Here is a 12,438-nt window from a genome sequence, read left to right on the forward strand (position 1 = left end):
GTATCACATTTGCTATGTTCATAGTGGTCACTCTTGGTCAAACTGAGGACCGAGGGACTGACCGTGGAAAGAGCCATAGAATGAGAGAATACGAGTAAGGAAAAGAGGCCAAGAAGAAGAAGTAGCGAGGAACGGCTTGAATAAAACAATGAAAAGCAAAGTTGAGAGAGAGAGAAAACGATACAGCACGGCATAATGTGCGGGCAGGCTACCGGACTGGTCACGGATGGCCAAGCGCGAGGCACCCTGGAACAGATACATAAGCCTTGTCATTATGATACGATACCGTGTTTGAACACCCACTAAGTAGCCACTTTAGGTTGGGACCATGATTAGTGTCGGCTTTTAATTACAAAAGGGGGCCAAGCCAACTCGAATATGCAGGCAGCATTTCCTGGTCCCAAAGCACCTGCAGGAGCGACCAAGGTTCGTGCTCAAGCTCATAATTTAGTCAGCCCGTGACAGCAAGCATGCAGAACGTAAATGCAGCCAGTGGTCGAACCGGGTTGCACTCACTTGTCACATGGATTACGAACGATGGCGTTTCTTAATTTTGGATTTTGGACTCCAGATCCTGTGATTCGCCGGGAATGAGAACACGGTTTCACTAGTTCGTGGCGTTATCGGGAGTTGGGAGCTTCTTTGCGAAGACGCTGGCAACCAGGGCCCTGGCTACCCGGCTGGGCTCTCCAGCACCTGTCAAACGTCGAACGACGAGAAGCGCATTATGCCGGAGGTTTGCCGACTGGGAGCCACTATTCTCGCCTGAGGACGACACGTGAGGTGAACGGCATGCCCTCCGAGAGGAGGATGATGGTGGGGCCTCAACGGATCGTGAAGGATCGGATGCGATGCAACTTGAACGGCGTTGGCACTTCTAGTCTTTCTGTCGCCTTTTGCGGGGCGTGGTCCATTTACCGCTCAGTTATGCTGTCAACGTCACGTCACTCGACGCCGAAGAAAACTGACGATCGCCCTCGTTCGCCAAAATAACAGTGAGAAGATACCTCAACAAAGTGCCACATCTAATTCCTCCCCTTGCCGTCTCGTTGTTGTTGGTGGCTCCCCTTACCCAGTGACGCCCCGGCCTAAATCAGCGTTGCCGACGGGGCATGTTACTAACATGCACCTACATAGAGCTGAACAACGATTTGGCTTTTCGACTCTTTCTTAATTACTGGTGAATGATCATTGACTTCTACAAGTGATAAGAAAGATTTTGAACCTCTAAATCAGACTTACTATCACAGCAGTGGAGTGTTGTCCCGATAAACCTGCGGCTTGGCACCCGAAGTTTTGGGTGAGGAGGTAAAATATGACTGGTTGGGGCCACGCTGAATGATCGTGATCACAGCGATAAAGCTGACTTTGGAGGCTTTATATCTGTTTTGCACGGCTCATTGATTTGTCATTGTAGCTTCATTCCCCGACTGTGACCAAATCTGCTCCAGCCAGCCCCATGCTGAATGAGGCGGGTCTGATTCACAGCACCTTTCCGGTGAATTAAAACTTCGAGAGTTTTTCCGATCTTGCGGTTAAGGTACCTGATAATAGCTCGACTGACGTTGGGATTCTCCGCGAGCTCTGCGCAGGTGTCGCAGAACTGCGCATGTACCTCTTGGAGTTTGCGAAGCTCGCTCATTAATAACTCAAGCTCAAGGTGACGGGCATTCTCGTTTTCCAGCGCAAATGTCCCAAGACTGATACCAAAGCCTGTCCTTGGAGTGCCCACGCTTTGTAGACTGCCTAACACAGCGACGCCATCAGTATTGCCTCCGTAGAAATAGACATCGGTAGCTTTCTGGTAGAAGTTCGCAATCTTGCCGAGGATGGTTCCGAGCAACATGACATTCGTGTTGGTTCCGACCGACCCAGGCATGATGTGCAGATAAGCATGGCTACACAACTCTCCATAGCCCTTCTATTCAAATGCAAAACAGTGGCAAACCGTGGGGGGCCAGGCAGCGAGGCGTTGTGCAAGGCCTAGAGGGATTGAAGGCAAATGGTAAACAGGTGTATTAAACCACCATATTAAATCCTAGTATAAAGGTAGGTAAGTCTACTAACAGATCTTCTAGGTACTAAGATAACTAAGATATAAAGATATCTATACCTCTATAATAGAATAAATAACGGAATCTATAATATCCGGTTTTAGATATACGGAAACTATAGCATCCGGTTTCGGAACCTATAGTACCCGGTTTTAAAATAACAGAACCTATAGTATCCGGTTTTAGATATTCGGAATCTATAGTATCCGGTTTTAGATATACGGAAACTATAGCATCCGGTTTCGGAACCTATAGTACCCGGTTTTAAAATAACGGAACCTATAGTATCCGGTTTTAGATATTCGGAATCTATAGTATCCGGTTTTAGATATACGGAAACTATAGCATCCGGTTTCGGAACCTATAGTACCCGGTTTTAAATAACGGAACCTATAGTATCCGGTTTTAGATGTTCGGAATCTATAGTATCTAGTAGTAAGGGTAAAAGGTCTATATAGATAGCTATATCCCCTCTACTAGATAGAAAGAAAAATAGCTATATAACATACAGAAATACAGACCTACCCTATTCTACCTATCTTACTAAATTCACTCTTATCTAACTAGTTCTATCTAGTTAACCCTTAGCTATCTACTATATAGATATCCTTATCTATTTACCTTACAGGTATCAGCTTCCCTTATTTGAACAAGGTGCAAGCATTGACGACGACGTGCTGGGGCTCATGATTCAACCAGAACCACAGTCTGGCGTTGAAAGTGGGCTTGGGGAGTATGTCGACACCATGCTCGTACGTTTCAGCGCCGGGGCGGCTGAATTTTCGCAATAAACACTCTGCGAAGCTGGGTTGGTCAAAGTGCTAAGCTGAATTGTCGCCGCTACGTCCATTGAAGCTAGGGAGATGTACAACCCCAACACCTGCGTGCCAGTGAAGGGGTGCTCAGTGTAGTTGCCAACATCAAAGTCGTTGGTAGGCGTCCACTGGAGACCAGGGCTGTAGAGGCTTGCTGCATAGTTGTGGTCCTGCACGTCAAAAAGACTACTCGCATACGACAATGAAGGGAGGTTAGCAAAGGTACTGGTGTAGTTGTCGGCCCAGTCCATTGAATTATCCCGGTTGTCGTCTACTCCATCGTAACGGTGCATGCCAGTCATGCCAGCAAAGAACGCCGCGTTCTCTTCGACCATGGTCAAAAGGTTGACCGTAGGGTTTTGCAATGGGCTCATACGACTGTTGGAACTCCGGAGTGGCTTGAACGTATCCGATCTATTGGGAGAACAGTATCGGCACTCCAAACCCGATACCAAGCACCTCGAGCACACGGGCCACGCCTTGGAGCATTTAACCTTGGCTAGGTAGCAGCTATTGCAAGGAGTTTGAAGCCGGGAAAGTCGTGGTTTGGAGATCGACGACATAGTGATTATGATGGGGTGGAAATGTGCTATTTCTTGTGTTTGGTGGAAAGAGATGAGGATAGGTGTGTTGAGCCGAAAGGTAGGTATACTGGGTGATACCGGCAAGACTGTGAGCGAGGAAGAACCTGGGTGACGTCACACTGATAGGACGGCGAGCTGCAGGGAGACAGCCAGAAGAGACAAAACCTATTTGCAACAATAACAAGAGAATGCATGGACTTAAGAAAGGTCACCAGCTACATAACAAGCAGGGTAGCCGGAAACGGAGAGGTGTCACCACGAAATCGAACAAAGTGGATAGATTGCTGTTGAGGCCCGAAACGAGACTTGACCGGTGATAACAAAAAGAAAAAATGCATCGGGGTCTGGGCCACACGTGTGAGTGCCCTGGGTACACACGAAGAACGACGAGGGTGCAGGGACGAGAACACAAAAGTGGTGGGGAATGTGAAAGGGCTGGTTTTTTGGGCCATGATCCAGGCCCCCGCGTCTGTGGTTGATTGACTTGACTTGTTCTGGGTACAAAACGCTACCTTCGACGCGTCTTACGTGAATGAGCCCTGATAAGCATATTGTCTGAAGAATCCGTCTATCCGGACCAAACGTCGAAGTAATGTGGAGCACGACTAAGGTCGTGCCCACGTACTTCTACCTTGACTCCACCTCTTGGTCCTGCGACAAGGACACGCATTTGGGTTGATGAGCGTTCGATTAGGATAACTATAAGAGAAAGCAAAGGCTGTTTACGGATGTCTTGTTACTTACAATGCTTCAGTTTCAAATATGTCTTCCCAGGCTTTCCTTCCTTCTACGCGTCAATTCCCGACACCCGTGACCTATGCTCAGTCCATGTTCGAGCATACGGTGCAGCAGATGACAGCTAAATCTATCCCCTACGCTAGCCCGGGCAACATCACCGAAACTCGGTTTCGACGCAAGCTCCCTTTGACAGTGAGCTCGGAGCTACGGGAGGCACAGCTATCGCTCATTCGCCACCCACAGCAGCGCATGCAACATCAGGTCCTGCCTGCAACGAGACAATCGGCGAGTCTTGCTCCTCAGGCTCATTCGTACTCGACTGCGAATTCACCCACCAGAGAGGGCATCCAACGCAAAGATGAGCCCCGTCGCCTGTAATGAGCACAACAGAAGTCAATTGAAATGGCACCTGCATCTCCACTAGGTTGGATGAAGCTGCCATGTAGGGAACCAGGGTCGGCGTTTCGAGCTTGAGGCTAATGTCGAGGAGAGGGGTTCGGCACTTATCAGTATACGCAGTTCAAGTACTGGATGCATTTCGATTGTACAGACTGACGAGCCTTTGCTCGGAGAAACATACTGCATATGAACCCGATTGCACACAATGGATGGTTACCAGATGAATCCTAGTCGATAATTGTAGCAAGCTGAGGCGGACCCTGTGTGTACTGTTGTCATAGGCTCACCAAGTTATGAGCTTAAACTCCTCCTACGGTTGCTTCGGAACCAGGAAAAGCTGCCTGCATACTACCTAGTAACTCAACCAATATTGACAAGGCCTATGTAACTGTTATAGAGCACCTCAAGCTCAGCAATCAGTGACCAGGCAGGCAGCTGCCTTCCTCTCCGTTAGCTAGTGCTCGCCCGACATGATACCTCTGTAGAATCCCTCCATAGTGCAATAGTAGTTGTGATCGATTCCGTACCTGGTCATGCAGCAATGACCCGGCAAGTGTGGTTCTGGGAGAAAGTCGTCTTAGTGGGTCATCTTCTGCCGCCGGCTGTTGTCGTGGAGCCTCGATTCCATCGTGGGTTGAGACATGGCCAGCACAGCATGGTGGGCGGACTCATGATCTGTCTCGTGTGTCATGCACTTGACCAAGGTTCTGGTCAGATCCTCCGAGCTAGGATCGCGTCGATCGTCGATGCTTGGTCTCTGCCCTACCAAGTCCTCGTTCCCCACGGTAGCAGGCTTCTTAATCAAGTATTTGTTTATAAGGTCGATGACCACGGCGGCCTCTCCCTGTCTGTCCGATGACATATCGTCCTCCTCCTCACAGACAGTCGTGCCGGTTGAAGCCTCCGGCAATTATCACATCCACTACATGCCCTCCGGCCCGTCGGGCTTTGCAGATCATCCTTTCCGATGTCAGGTAGGTCTCCAGCAGTGCCTCCGCGTCGTTGCCCTGGACGTATATGGGCAGCAAGAGGATCTCTCTGCCCGGCAGTCGCACCGTCGCCGACACCACGTTCGACGACGGGACCGGTATCTGCTCAGCGTCTAAATCTTTGTTCACCCACAGCATGCTCCTCGCTCCCCGCTTTCTATCTCGCCACACCGTCGGCACCATCTTGGCTCACTTCCAGTGTCTCATCGGGACGGTCCATATCCAGCCATTAGCCTCCAGGTCGGCGGTTCTAGTATTTTTAACGCCCACCAGTTCTTTTATCGCTACTCTCGTGTACCGGCTTCCGCTTCCCTACATCGAGTTGGAGCATCTGGAACTTCCTACTCATGCTGGCCGGGGTATAGCTTCAGGTAGCTCTTACTGAACAACTCGAGCGGTCCTCCGCAGGGGGCTTGAGAATTTCCTTCCGGCACTCGTCGTTGCGATGGCCATCCTTAGCGCTTTTAGCGCACCTCTGTAACTCCCTTCGCTTAAACACCTTGTGGCCAATTTCTTGGCAGTTCTAGCATTGCTCCGGTAGGGGCCGTCGTTCAAACACGCAAGTGCACTCCGACTCACCGCCGGCTGGACGCCACCGGCGTGGAAGTATCCTTCCTGCAAGACTTTTCTCGCGTCTACCGCCTTCGTCAGATACAGCACCATCGATCAGTATGCTTTCGGAACATCCCTCTTGCTGAGTCATGACACTTTGGCCACCGTCGCCTCGCAGCACGCGCGCTCCGCTCGCCTATTCCACCTCTTGGCCGGTTGCTTGATCATACATTGTTCTATTTCATCTCTGCAGACAATCTTGATCCTGTTCGCAACTTTCGCATCCACCGATACCGCCTTGCACCTGTCGTCCTTCCCTTTGATCATCATTTCCTTTACCACCGCCATCCTCACAGTGCCCGCTTCTACTTTGATCCTGTCCATTTCCTCCACTCTAGATGTGTCAATAATGCAAAAGAGGGTGTAGGTGAAGGTCAAAGGCGTGAGTACATCGAGTAGAGGATCCATGCGTTAATAGGTAGGCTCGTCGGCGGCGTTGCAGTTCTAGGATCGTTACCTGTTAGTCTCTGCCCTCTTTCTGCAGGTCCTCTACCTAGGGGAGCACCCTCTGCATCATTCTGAGCATCACGTCTCCATACGCGTTGCTCTTCTTGTTCGGCTCCTCTCAGTGGCTCCGCCACGTTTCCGGTTCCCCCCGCGTCAGACATGCCCAACGGCGACGAGACGCATCACAGCGTAGATTCCTGTCCTCGAATCCCACAATAATTAGTACAACAGCTGATTAAACGATTGATAAACCATTCGATCCCCTCCTATGATCGACAGTTTTTGCTGATGAGTTTTGAACGAGATGAGGCAGGTTCCATCTGAACCAGTCCTGCCTACAATCCAATTGGCTCGAAATCCTTCTTTACCTCCTCCGCTTAATCAGCGAGACATCTTCCTGACGAAGTGGTAGTGTACCCGTTCGCCTCCTAACCTCAAGCACCCTTTCAGACTAGGCCAAAGCCACATCGTCTTGCAGACCAAACATTTGGGCGCAAGAGTCGGCTGGGGGCATTCGGTTATTTTCGTGCTCGTGCATAAGTGACATCGAATATGGCGTCCTTCAGCTGGAGTCTGCGGGCCTCGCGTTGCTTGAAAGCTTCGATGTTTACCTACTATGGCGTGACTATGGCTTGGGCGGTTTGGTTGTCTACGGGTCGGACCACGGATCGGGCCACGGCACCATCGAAACGGGCAGAACCTATCAAAGAAATACTCGAGAATACAACAAAAGGAGCAGAAAAATAATACTATGATGCCCTTTGACAACAGACGAAAATATTTTGGAACGACTTCCAGGCGGACAACGACAAGGTCTGAAAGGTGTGAAAGCCCGCCAAGTACTTGGAGTCTGACGACGACGCAGCTTGCGGCGAGGTGCCACAACCGGCGAGAGCTGATTGCACAGGCACAAGACCAACAACAGAGGGCAAGCAGAAGAACTGCTGACTGCCCTCTTCCTCCCTTACCTGAGCACATCGAAGAGGGAGGAGAAACACCTCGGAGGGGCGTGGGTCGCTGGGCTAGCCGTGGAAGACTGTCGTGAAGGTATTGAAGCGATCATAATCTCAAGGACCAGGGAAAGGTCCTGGAAGTGTCCATAGACGCCAGGCCCAAGTAAAGGGACAAATGATGATGATTGAGCACCGGTGTCACGAGCTTCGGTCTAAAGCTTTCAAAGGCAACAATTTCGACATTCATCTCAAAGGTAAGAATCAATGTAAATCAAATGATCTATCTTATCAACTGTGCTTTGAACCGAGAACTCATGTCCCTTGTCATCAGACTTCGTCCCTCTCTGTGTTCCATGAGCGGTGGATCTAGGGTCCTCGTGTTGCGGTTCGCCTCGATGCTTTCGAGGCGGACGAGGAGCAGAGCTCCTAGGCACTCAGAAACTTGACACTGCGTCCCCATCTCCCACATGCAGGACAATAGACTCAACCCCAGCCCCTGATCGCAGTCGATGAAGCATCTCGATGGCATCAGCGCTGGGCAGGGTCATAAAGAGCCGGTACAAGTCCTCGTATAACGACTTTTCTCTTGCGAATACATCGTTTTGGTGCCGCAGAGCTTGCAGGTGTGTCTGCATAGGCGCGGTGGTGTAAATGCATTTGTGGCCCTGCTTCTCGCAAGGGTGGCAACTAGGTCGCTCTCCGGTGCACTTGAGTATAACCTGTCTGAGAAACCGATCCAGCTCAAGAGGGAGATCAGAATCCTTACTGTTCAAATAAGGGAAGCTGATACCTGTAAGGTAAATAGATAAGGATATCTATATAGTAGATAGCTAAGGGTTAACTAGATAGAACTAGTTAGATAAGAGTGAATTTAGTAAGATAGGTAGAATAGGGTAGGTCTGTATTTCTGTATGTTATATAGCTATTTTTCTTTCTATCTAGTAGAGGGGATATAGCTATCTATATAGACCTTTTACCCTTACTACTAGATACTATAGATTCCGAATATCTAAGACCGGGTACTATAGGTTCCGAAACCGGATGCTATAGTTTCCGTATATCTAAAACCGGATATTATAGATTCCGTTATTTATTCTATTATAGAGGTATAGATATCTTTATATCTTAGTTATCTTAGTACCTAGAAGATCTGTTAACTATACGATTTGCGATAACCACAGGTCGACTTGACAACACGCAACGCTGAAATCAGGTTGCAATACCCCACTTTCTTACTAACCTACCCTACATCCACCAAACACCTCGTGCCATGGACAGCAGGCAGCCAGCTGTTGCCGATCAGGCAAGGTTCTGTTCTGTGACCCAGGAGTACTTTCATCCCAAATGTGGAGTCCTCATTTGATGCATTTGTTCTGTCGTTATCGCCCCGGTAAGACTCCTTACCGATGCTGGATCTGACCAATTACCTTCGTTTGGACTTCTGGAAGTCTCCTTTTGTACCTTAACAACAATCAATCCACTTTGTTCAATTCCGTGGTGACAGTTATGAGCCCGGGCGACGATACAGCTCCTTGACCTTCGATATCTACAGCAGGGCGCCTACGGCCAATACGCCTGCTGCGAAGCTGTCTACAGCTGAATCGCCGCTGCACTTCAACAGTCAATTGACGCGACGTTTCGCCATTGACGACCACTGGCCAAGGGCCGTTACCGACATCCTCCAGGAGAGCGATCATCTCTCCACGACACATCGAAGCAGGAGAAATCAGCTCCTCAAGACCAATTGAACCTCCGAGACGTGTGGCCTAGGGCTTGAGTACACGCGGGGTCAATTGATGATATTCAACATACACGCGATCAGTCGCGACCATCGAACGACCTCCCCGACGGTCTCCGACAACGCCCAGGGATCCTCAAGATGGACTCTGGTAAGCACAGAGTGACACTTACAAGGAGGGAGGAATGGAGGACATGGCTCAACTCCGTCAGAGCCGTGGCGACCTCCTACGAGGCCTGGGATCTAGTCGACCCAGACAAAGAGGCTGACAGGCGGCCCAAGAGGGCCAAGCCGCCAACAGGCATCTGCCTGAAGATGAGACGCGAGATCTCAGAGAGAGGCTCGCCTACCCATCAAGATCCATTTGGACATCTACAACAGGGAGTCAGCGGGCCTCCAGGACTTTCATCCCAAATGTGGAGTCCTCATTTGATGCATTTGTTCTGTCGTTATCGCCCCGGTAAGACTCCTTACCGATGCTGGATCTGACCAATTACCTTCGTTTGGACTTCTGGAAGTCTCCTTTTGTACCTTAACAACAATCAATCCACTTTGTTCAATTCCGTGGTGACACCAGCTTAGCACGTGTTTTTACGCCTATGGCGGTTGGCGGGACCTTGAGCCCGTAACACGTTAAATATACTACTACTACTACTACTACATGGACAGCAGGCACCGCTTCAGCCGCCGTAGATAGGACTCTGAACACTTGGAGAATAGCCCTCAAGTTCGGTTGTTAATACTGTAATACAAACCTCACGAGACCCGCGGAAAGATTGAAAAGGAAGAAGCAAAAGCAGAAATTGGACGCTGCATGGGCTTTTGCGAGATCACGACAAAGTTTGGGAAACGGAAACGTACAATAGCAACTAGTGCCCTATTGGTTATAAGCCACCGGGCGAAATAAATTGTGTGTGTGTGTGTGTGTAGAAGTTTTGTGGCTCACTTATATTTTCCACGAGTGGATACAGACCTAATAGAGTTATAAAACTAGAGGCATCGCCGAGAGACTATGGGAATTTCTTCTCTCGTCTCTATTTCACAGCGCTTACCGAAAACTCGGGAAATATTTGGCGTCTTTCTCTTCTCATCCCTAAACAAGCTTTCAAGGCGAGTAACATAAATAAGTGATTGGACATACAAACAAAAAATATCGCACGGCTAACAGGTTGCGTCTAGAAGGAAACCTCACTAAAATCGGGCAAGAGAGGAGTCTGTGAAATGGCAGTGCTGCCCTGTTATATTGAGCCTGAGAAGCTCAGACGGCTTGTGCTAGCTATGCTAGACGCCCTAGAAGGGCTACCTGACGATGTCATTGTCCAGCCTAATTCTATTATCCTAGGTCGAGAGGGCCATTTTATTACTCCCGTCATGAACAAGAAGTCGGTGCGGGGACGTGTATTGAGAAGCTCTCTTTGGTTTTTCTCCCCTCTTACCAAGGGCATTCACAGTCTCAGTAACCCCCGAAAATGGGCTAGGCGCCAGTTGCTCTTTTCCCTAACAGCTTATGCGTACGCTTGGTCAGAACAGGGCGTCGTCAATGAGTTTGGAAAGCCCGTGTCTTTAGAGGAGAGGGTTGTTTTGGATCCCGGGGTTATTATCTCCGAGGGGCTTTCTGGCGAGAATGCGGTGGCTTCTAGTGCATCGTTTCGGAAATTCTTGCAGGACTTGAAGGTTATAAAAGCTTCGCAAGTTAGCAGGGAACATCCCTCTTCTATTGGAAGGTGGATAAACGATTGGCGCGTTCAGTATGAGAAGAAGCTTGTGTATGCAGGTTAATAAGTGAGATAAATCTCAGCGTCTGCCGGAATGGACATGATGAAAGCTAGCCCACTACCTCACAACTCTTCCAATTCAGAAAATAATAAAGATTTCAAGATCGACTTACAAGGGTTTTTTTTTCCTGCGGTATTACAGTGACTTCTGTTGGTGTATACACTGAGGTTAGATAATGGTCACACTTTGTCAGAACGGCCTCGTCTCGTTAAATGACCGATTTAGCCCAGTTTTAGTTAAAGCCCTAACATCCTTTTTGTCAAACCCATTTTTACATGGCGCTGCCATCACGATTGTAGCTCTCGTGCCTCTTTCTGGTCTTCAGCCTTGCGTCGGAGGCACCTCCGCCCTCTCTTTCCCGAACGCCAAGAAGAATTTTAGCCACCAATTCCTTTTCATCGACGAATGACTCCGCCAAAATTTCCTCTGGAAGAAGCATGGTATTTAAGTTGCTAAAAAGGCTTTCGCAGCAGCTTGGCGGTGGCCTTGTGCCCGTTCGTAACAGTCCATAACCGAGGCGTCCGGTTAGAGCTACGCTTCGAGTCGACACCGGCCTTTCCACGACGAGATGCAGAAACGAGCTGTACGATAGAGGCCGTATGATTATACTCTTCTTACCTTAAAGCACCTGCTGCCTTCAGTCGATTTATTATCTCTAGATGGCCTCCCTCAGCGGCTGCTTGGAGCGCCGTCCGTCCATCTCCTCCAGCGGCGGCGGCATTGGCATCGGCCCCAGCCGTCAGCAGCTTCTCGACAACCTCTAGATGGCCTCCCTCAGTTTTAATAAAACCTTATTGTAGCTCCTATCACGATAAGGGCACTGTTCCTACCAATCCATGCTGTTTGCTATTTAATAGCAAGGGTCGATACTGATACCTTAACGGGTGAATCCAGACCGGTGGAGAAGTATCCCAAATCGGTGGTGATTGCTGGATCTATCAATGGACCTGGAGTCATGACTGTTCGGCTGAACCGCCTGCCTGGTGACAATACCATCCACGCCATTGCTGCGATGGTTGACGAGGCCAAGTCCTACCGAAACGCCACAATGGATTCATCCTCGTCACATCACGCAGCATGGACGCTGCTAAGAAGCTAACAGGTAGCCACAAGGCTGTCTCCAGCATCTCAGCCATCTTTGTGATCTCCTCGAGAGACTCGAGAGAAACTCCAGGAGGTCATCGAGCATCGACAGGGTCCAGGAACGTGACACGCTTACCATCCTTGCCTGGTTTAACGAACACAATGCAATCATTCCACGACGATGTGAAAGGCCTCTAGCGAGTTGATTCAACTAACTAGTCCCTATGCTGTTTACTTTCAAGGTGAAGAA

General features: G+C 49.4%; 4 protein-coding genes across 4 annotated transcripts; 1 reads left to right on the forward strand and 3 right to left on the reverse strand.

The window, feature by feature from the left end:
* Positions 1 to 1,244: 1,244 nt before the first annotated feature.
* Positions 1,245 to 1,879, reverse strand: VDAG_04914 (transcription factor; the record flags this gene model as incomplete). Its single annotated transcript, XM_009654518.1, has 2 exons — positions 1,245 to 1,383; positions 1,545 to 1,879. The coding sequence occupies 2 exons, from the start codon at positions 1,877 to 1,879 to the stop codon at positions 1,245 to 1,247; spliced, it is 474 nt and encodes a 157-aa protein (XP_009652813.1).
* Positions 1,880 to 2,695: 816 nt separating this feature from the next.
* On the reverse strand, positions 2,696 to 3,204 carry VDAG_04915 (transcription factor; the record flags this gene model as incomplete). The annotated part of the gene is made up of 2 exons (XM_009654519.1): positions 2,696 to 2,858; positions 2,924 to 3,204. The coding sequence occupies 2 exons, from the start codon at positions 3,202 to 3,204 to the stop codon at positions 2,696 to 2,698; spliced, it is 444 nt and encodes a 147-aa protein (XP_009652814.1).
* A 1,001-nt stretch (positions 3,205 to 4,205) lies between these two features.
* VDAG_04916 (uncharacterized protein) lies at positions 4,206 to 4,974 on the forward strand. Its single transcript, XM_009654520.1, has one exon. The coding sequence runs from the start codon at positions 4,216 to 4,218 to the stop codon at positions 4,567 to 4,569; it is 354 nt and encodes a 117-aa protein (XP_009652815.1). The 5' UTR covers positions 4,206 to 4,215; the 3' UTR covers positions 4,570 to 4,974.
* A 6,402-nt stretch (positions 4,975 to 11,376) lies between these two features.
* On the reverse strand, positions 11,377 to 12,241 carry VDAG_04917 (uncharacterized protein; the record flags this gene model as incomplete). The annotated part of the gene is made up of 3 exons (XM_009654521.1): positions 11,377 to 11,557; positions 11,724 to 11,874; positions 12,142 to 12,241. 3 exons carry the CDS (start codon positions 12,239 to 12,241, stop codon positions 11,377 to 11,379), a joined length of 432 nt encoding a protein of 143 aa, XP_009652816.1.
* Positions 12,242 to 12,438: the final 197 nt, after the last annotated feature.

Source organism: Verticillium dahliae, genomic scaffold (assembly GCF_000150675.1).
Source record: "Verticillium dahliae VdLs.17 supercont1.8 genomic scaffold, whole genome shotgun sequence".
Lineage (NCBI taxonomy): Eukaryota > Fungi > Ascomycota > Sordariomycetes > Glomerellales > Plectosphaerellaceae > Verticillium > Verticillium dahliae.

Coding starts and splice junctions, on each gene's coding strand:
- VDAG_04916 (XM_009654520.1), top strand. CDS start 4,216: ATGTCTTCCCAGGCTTTCCTTCCTTCTACGCGTCAATTCCCGACACCC.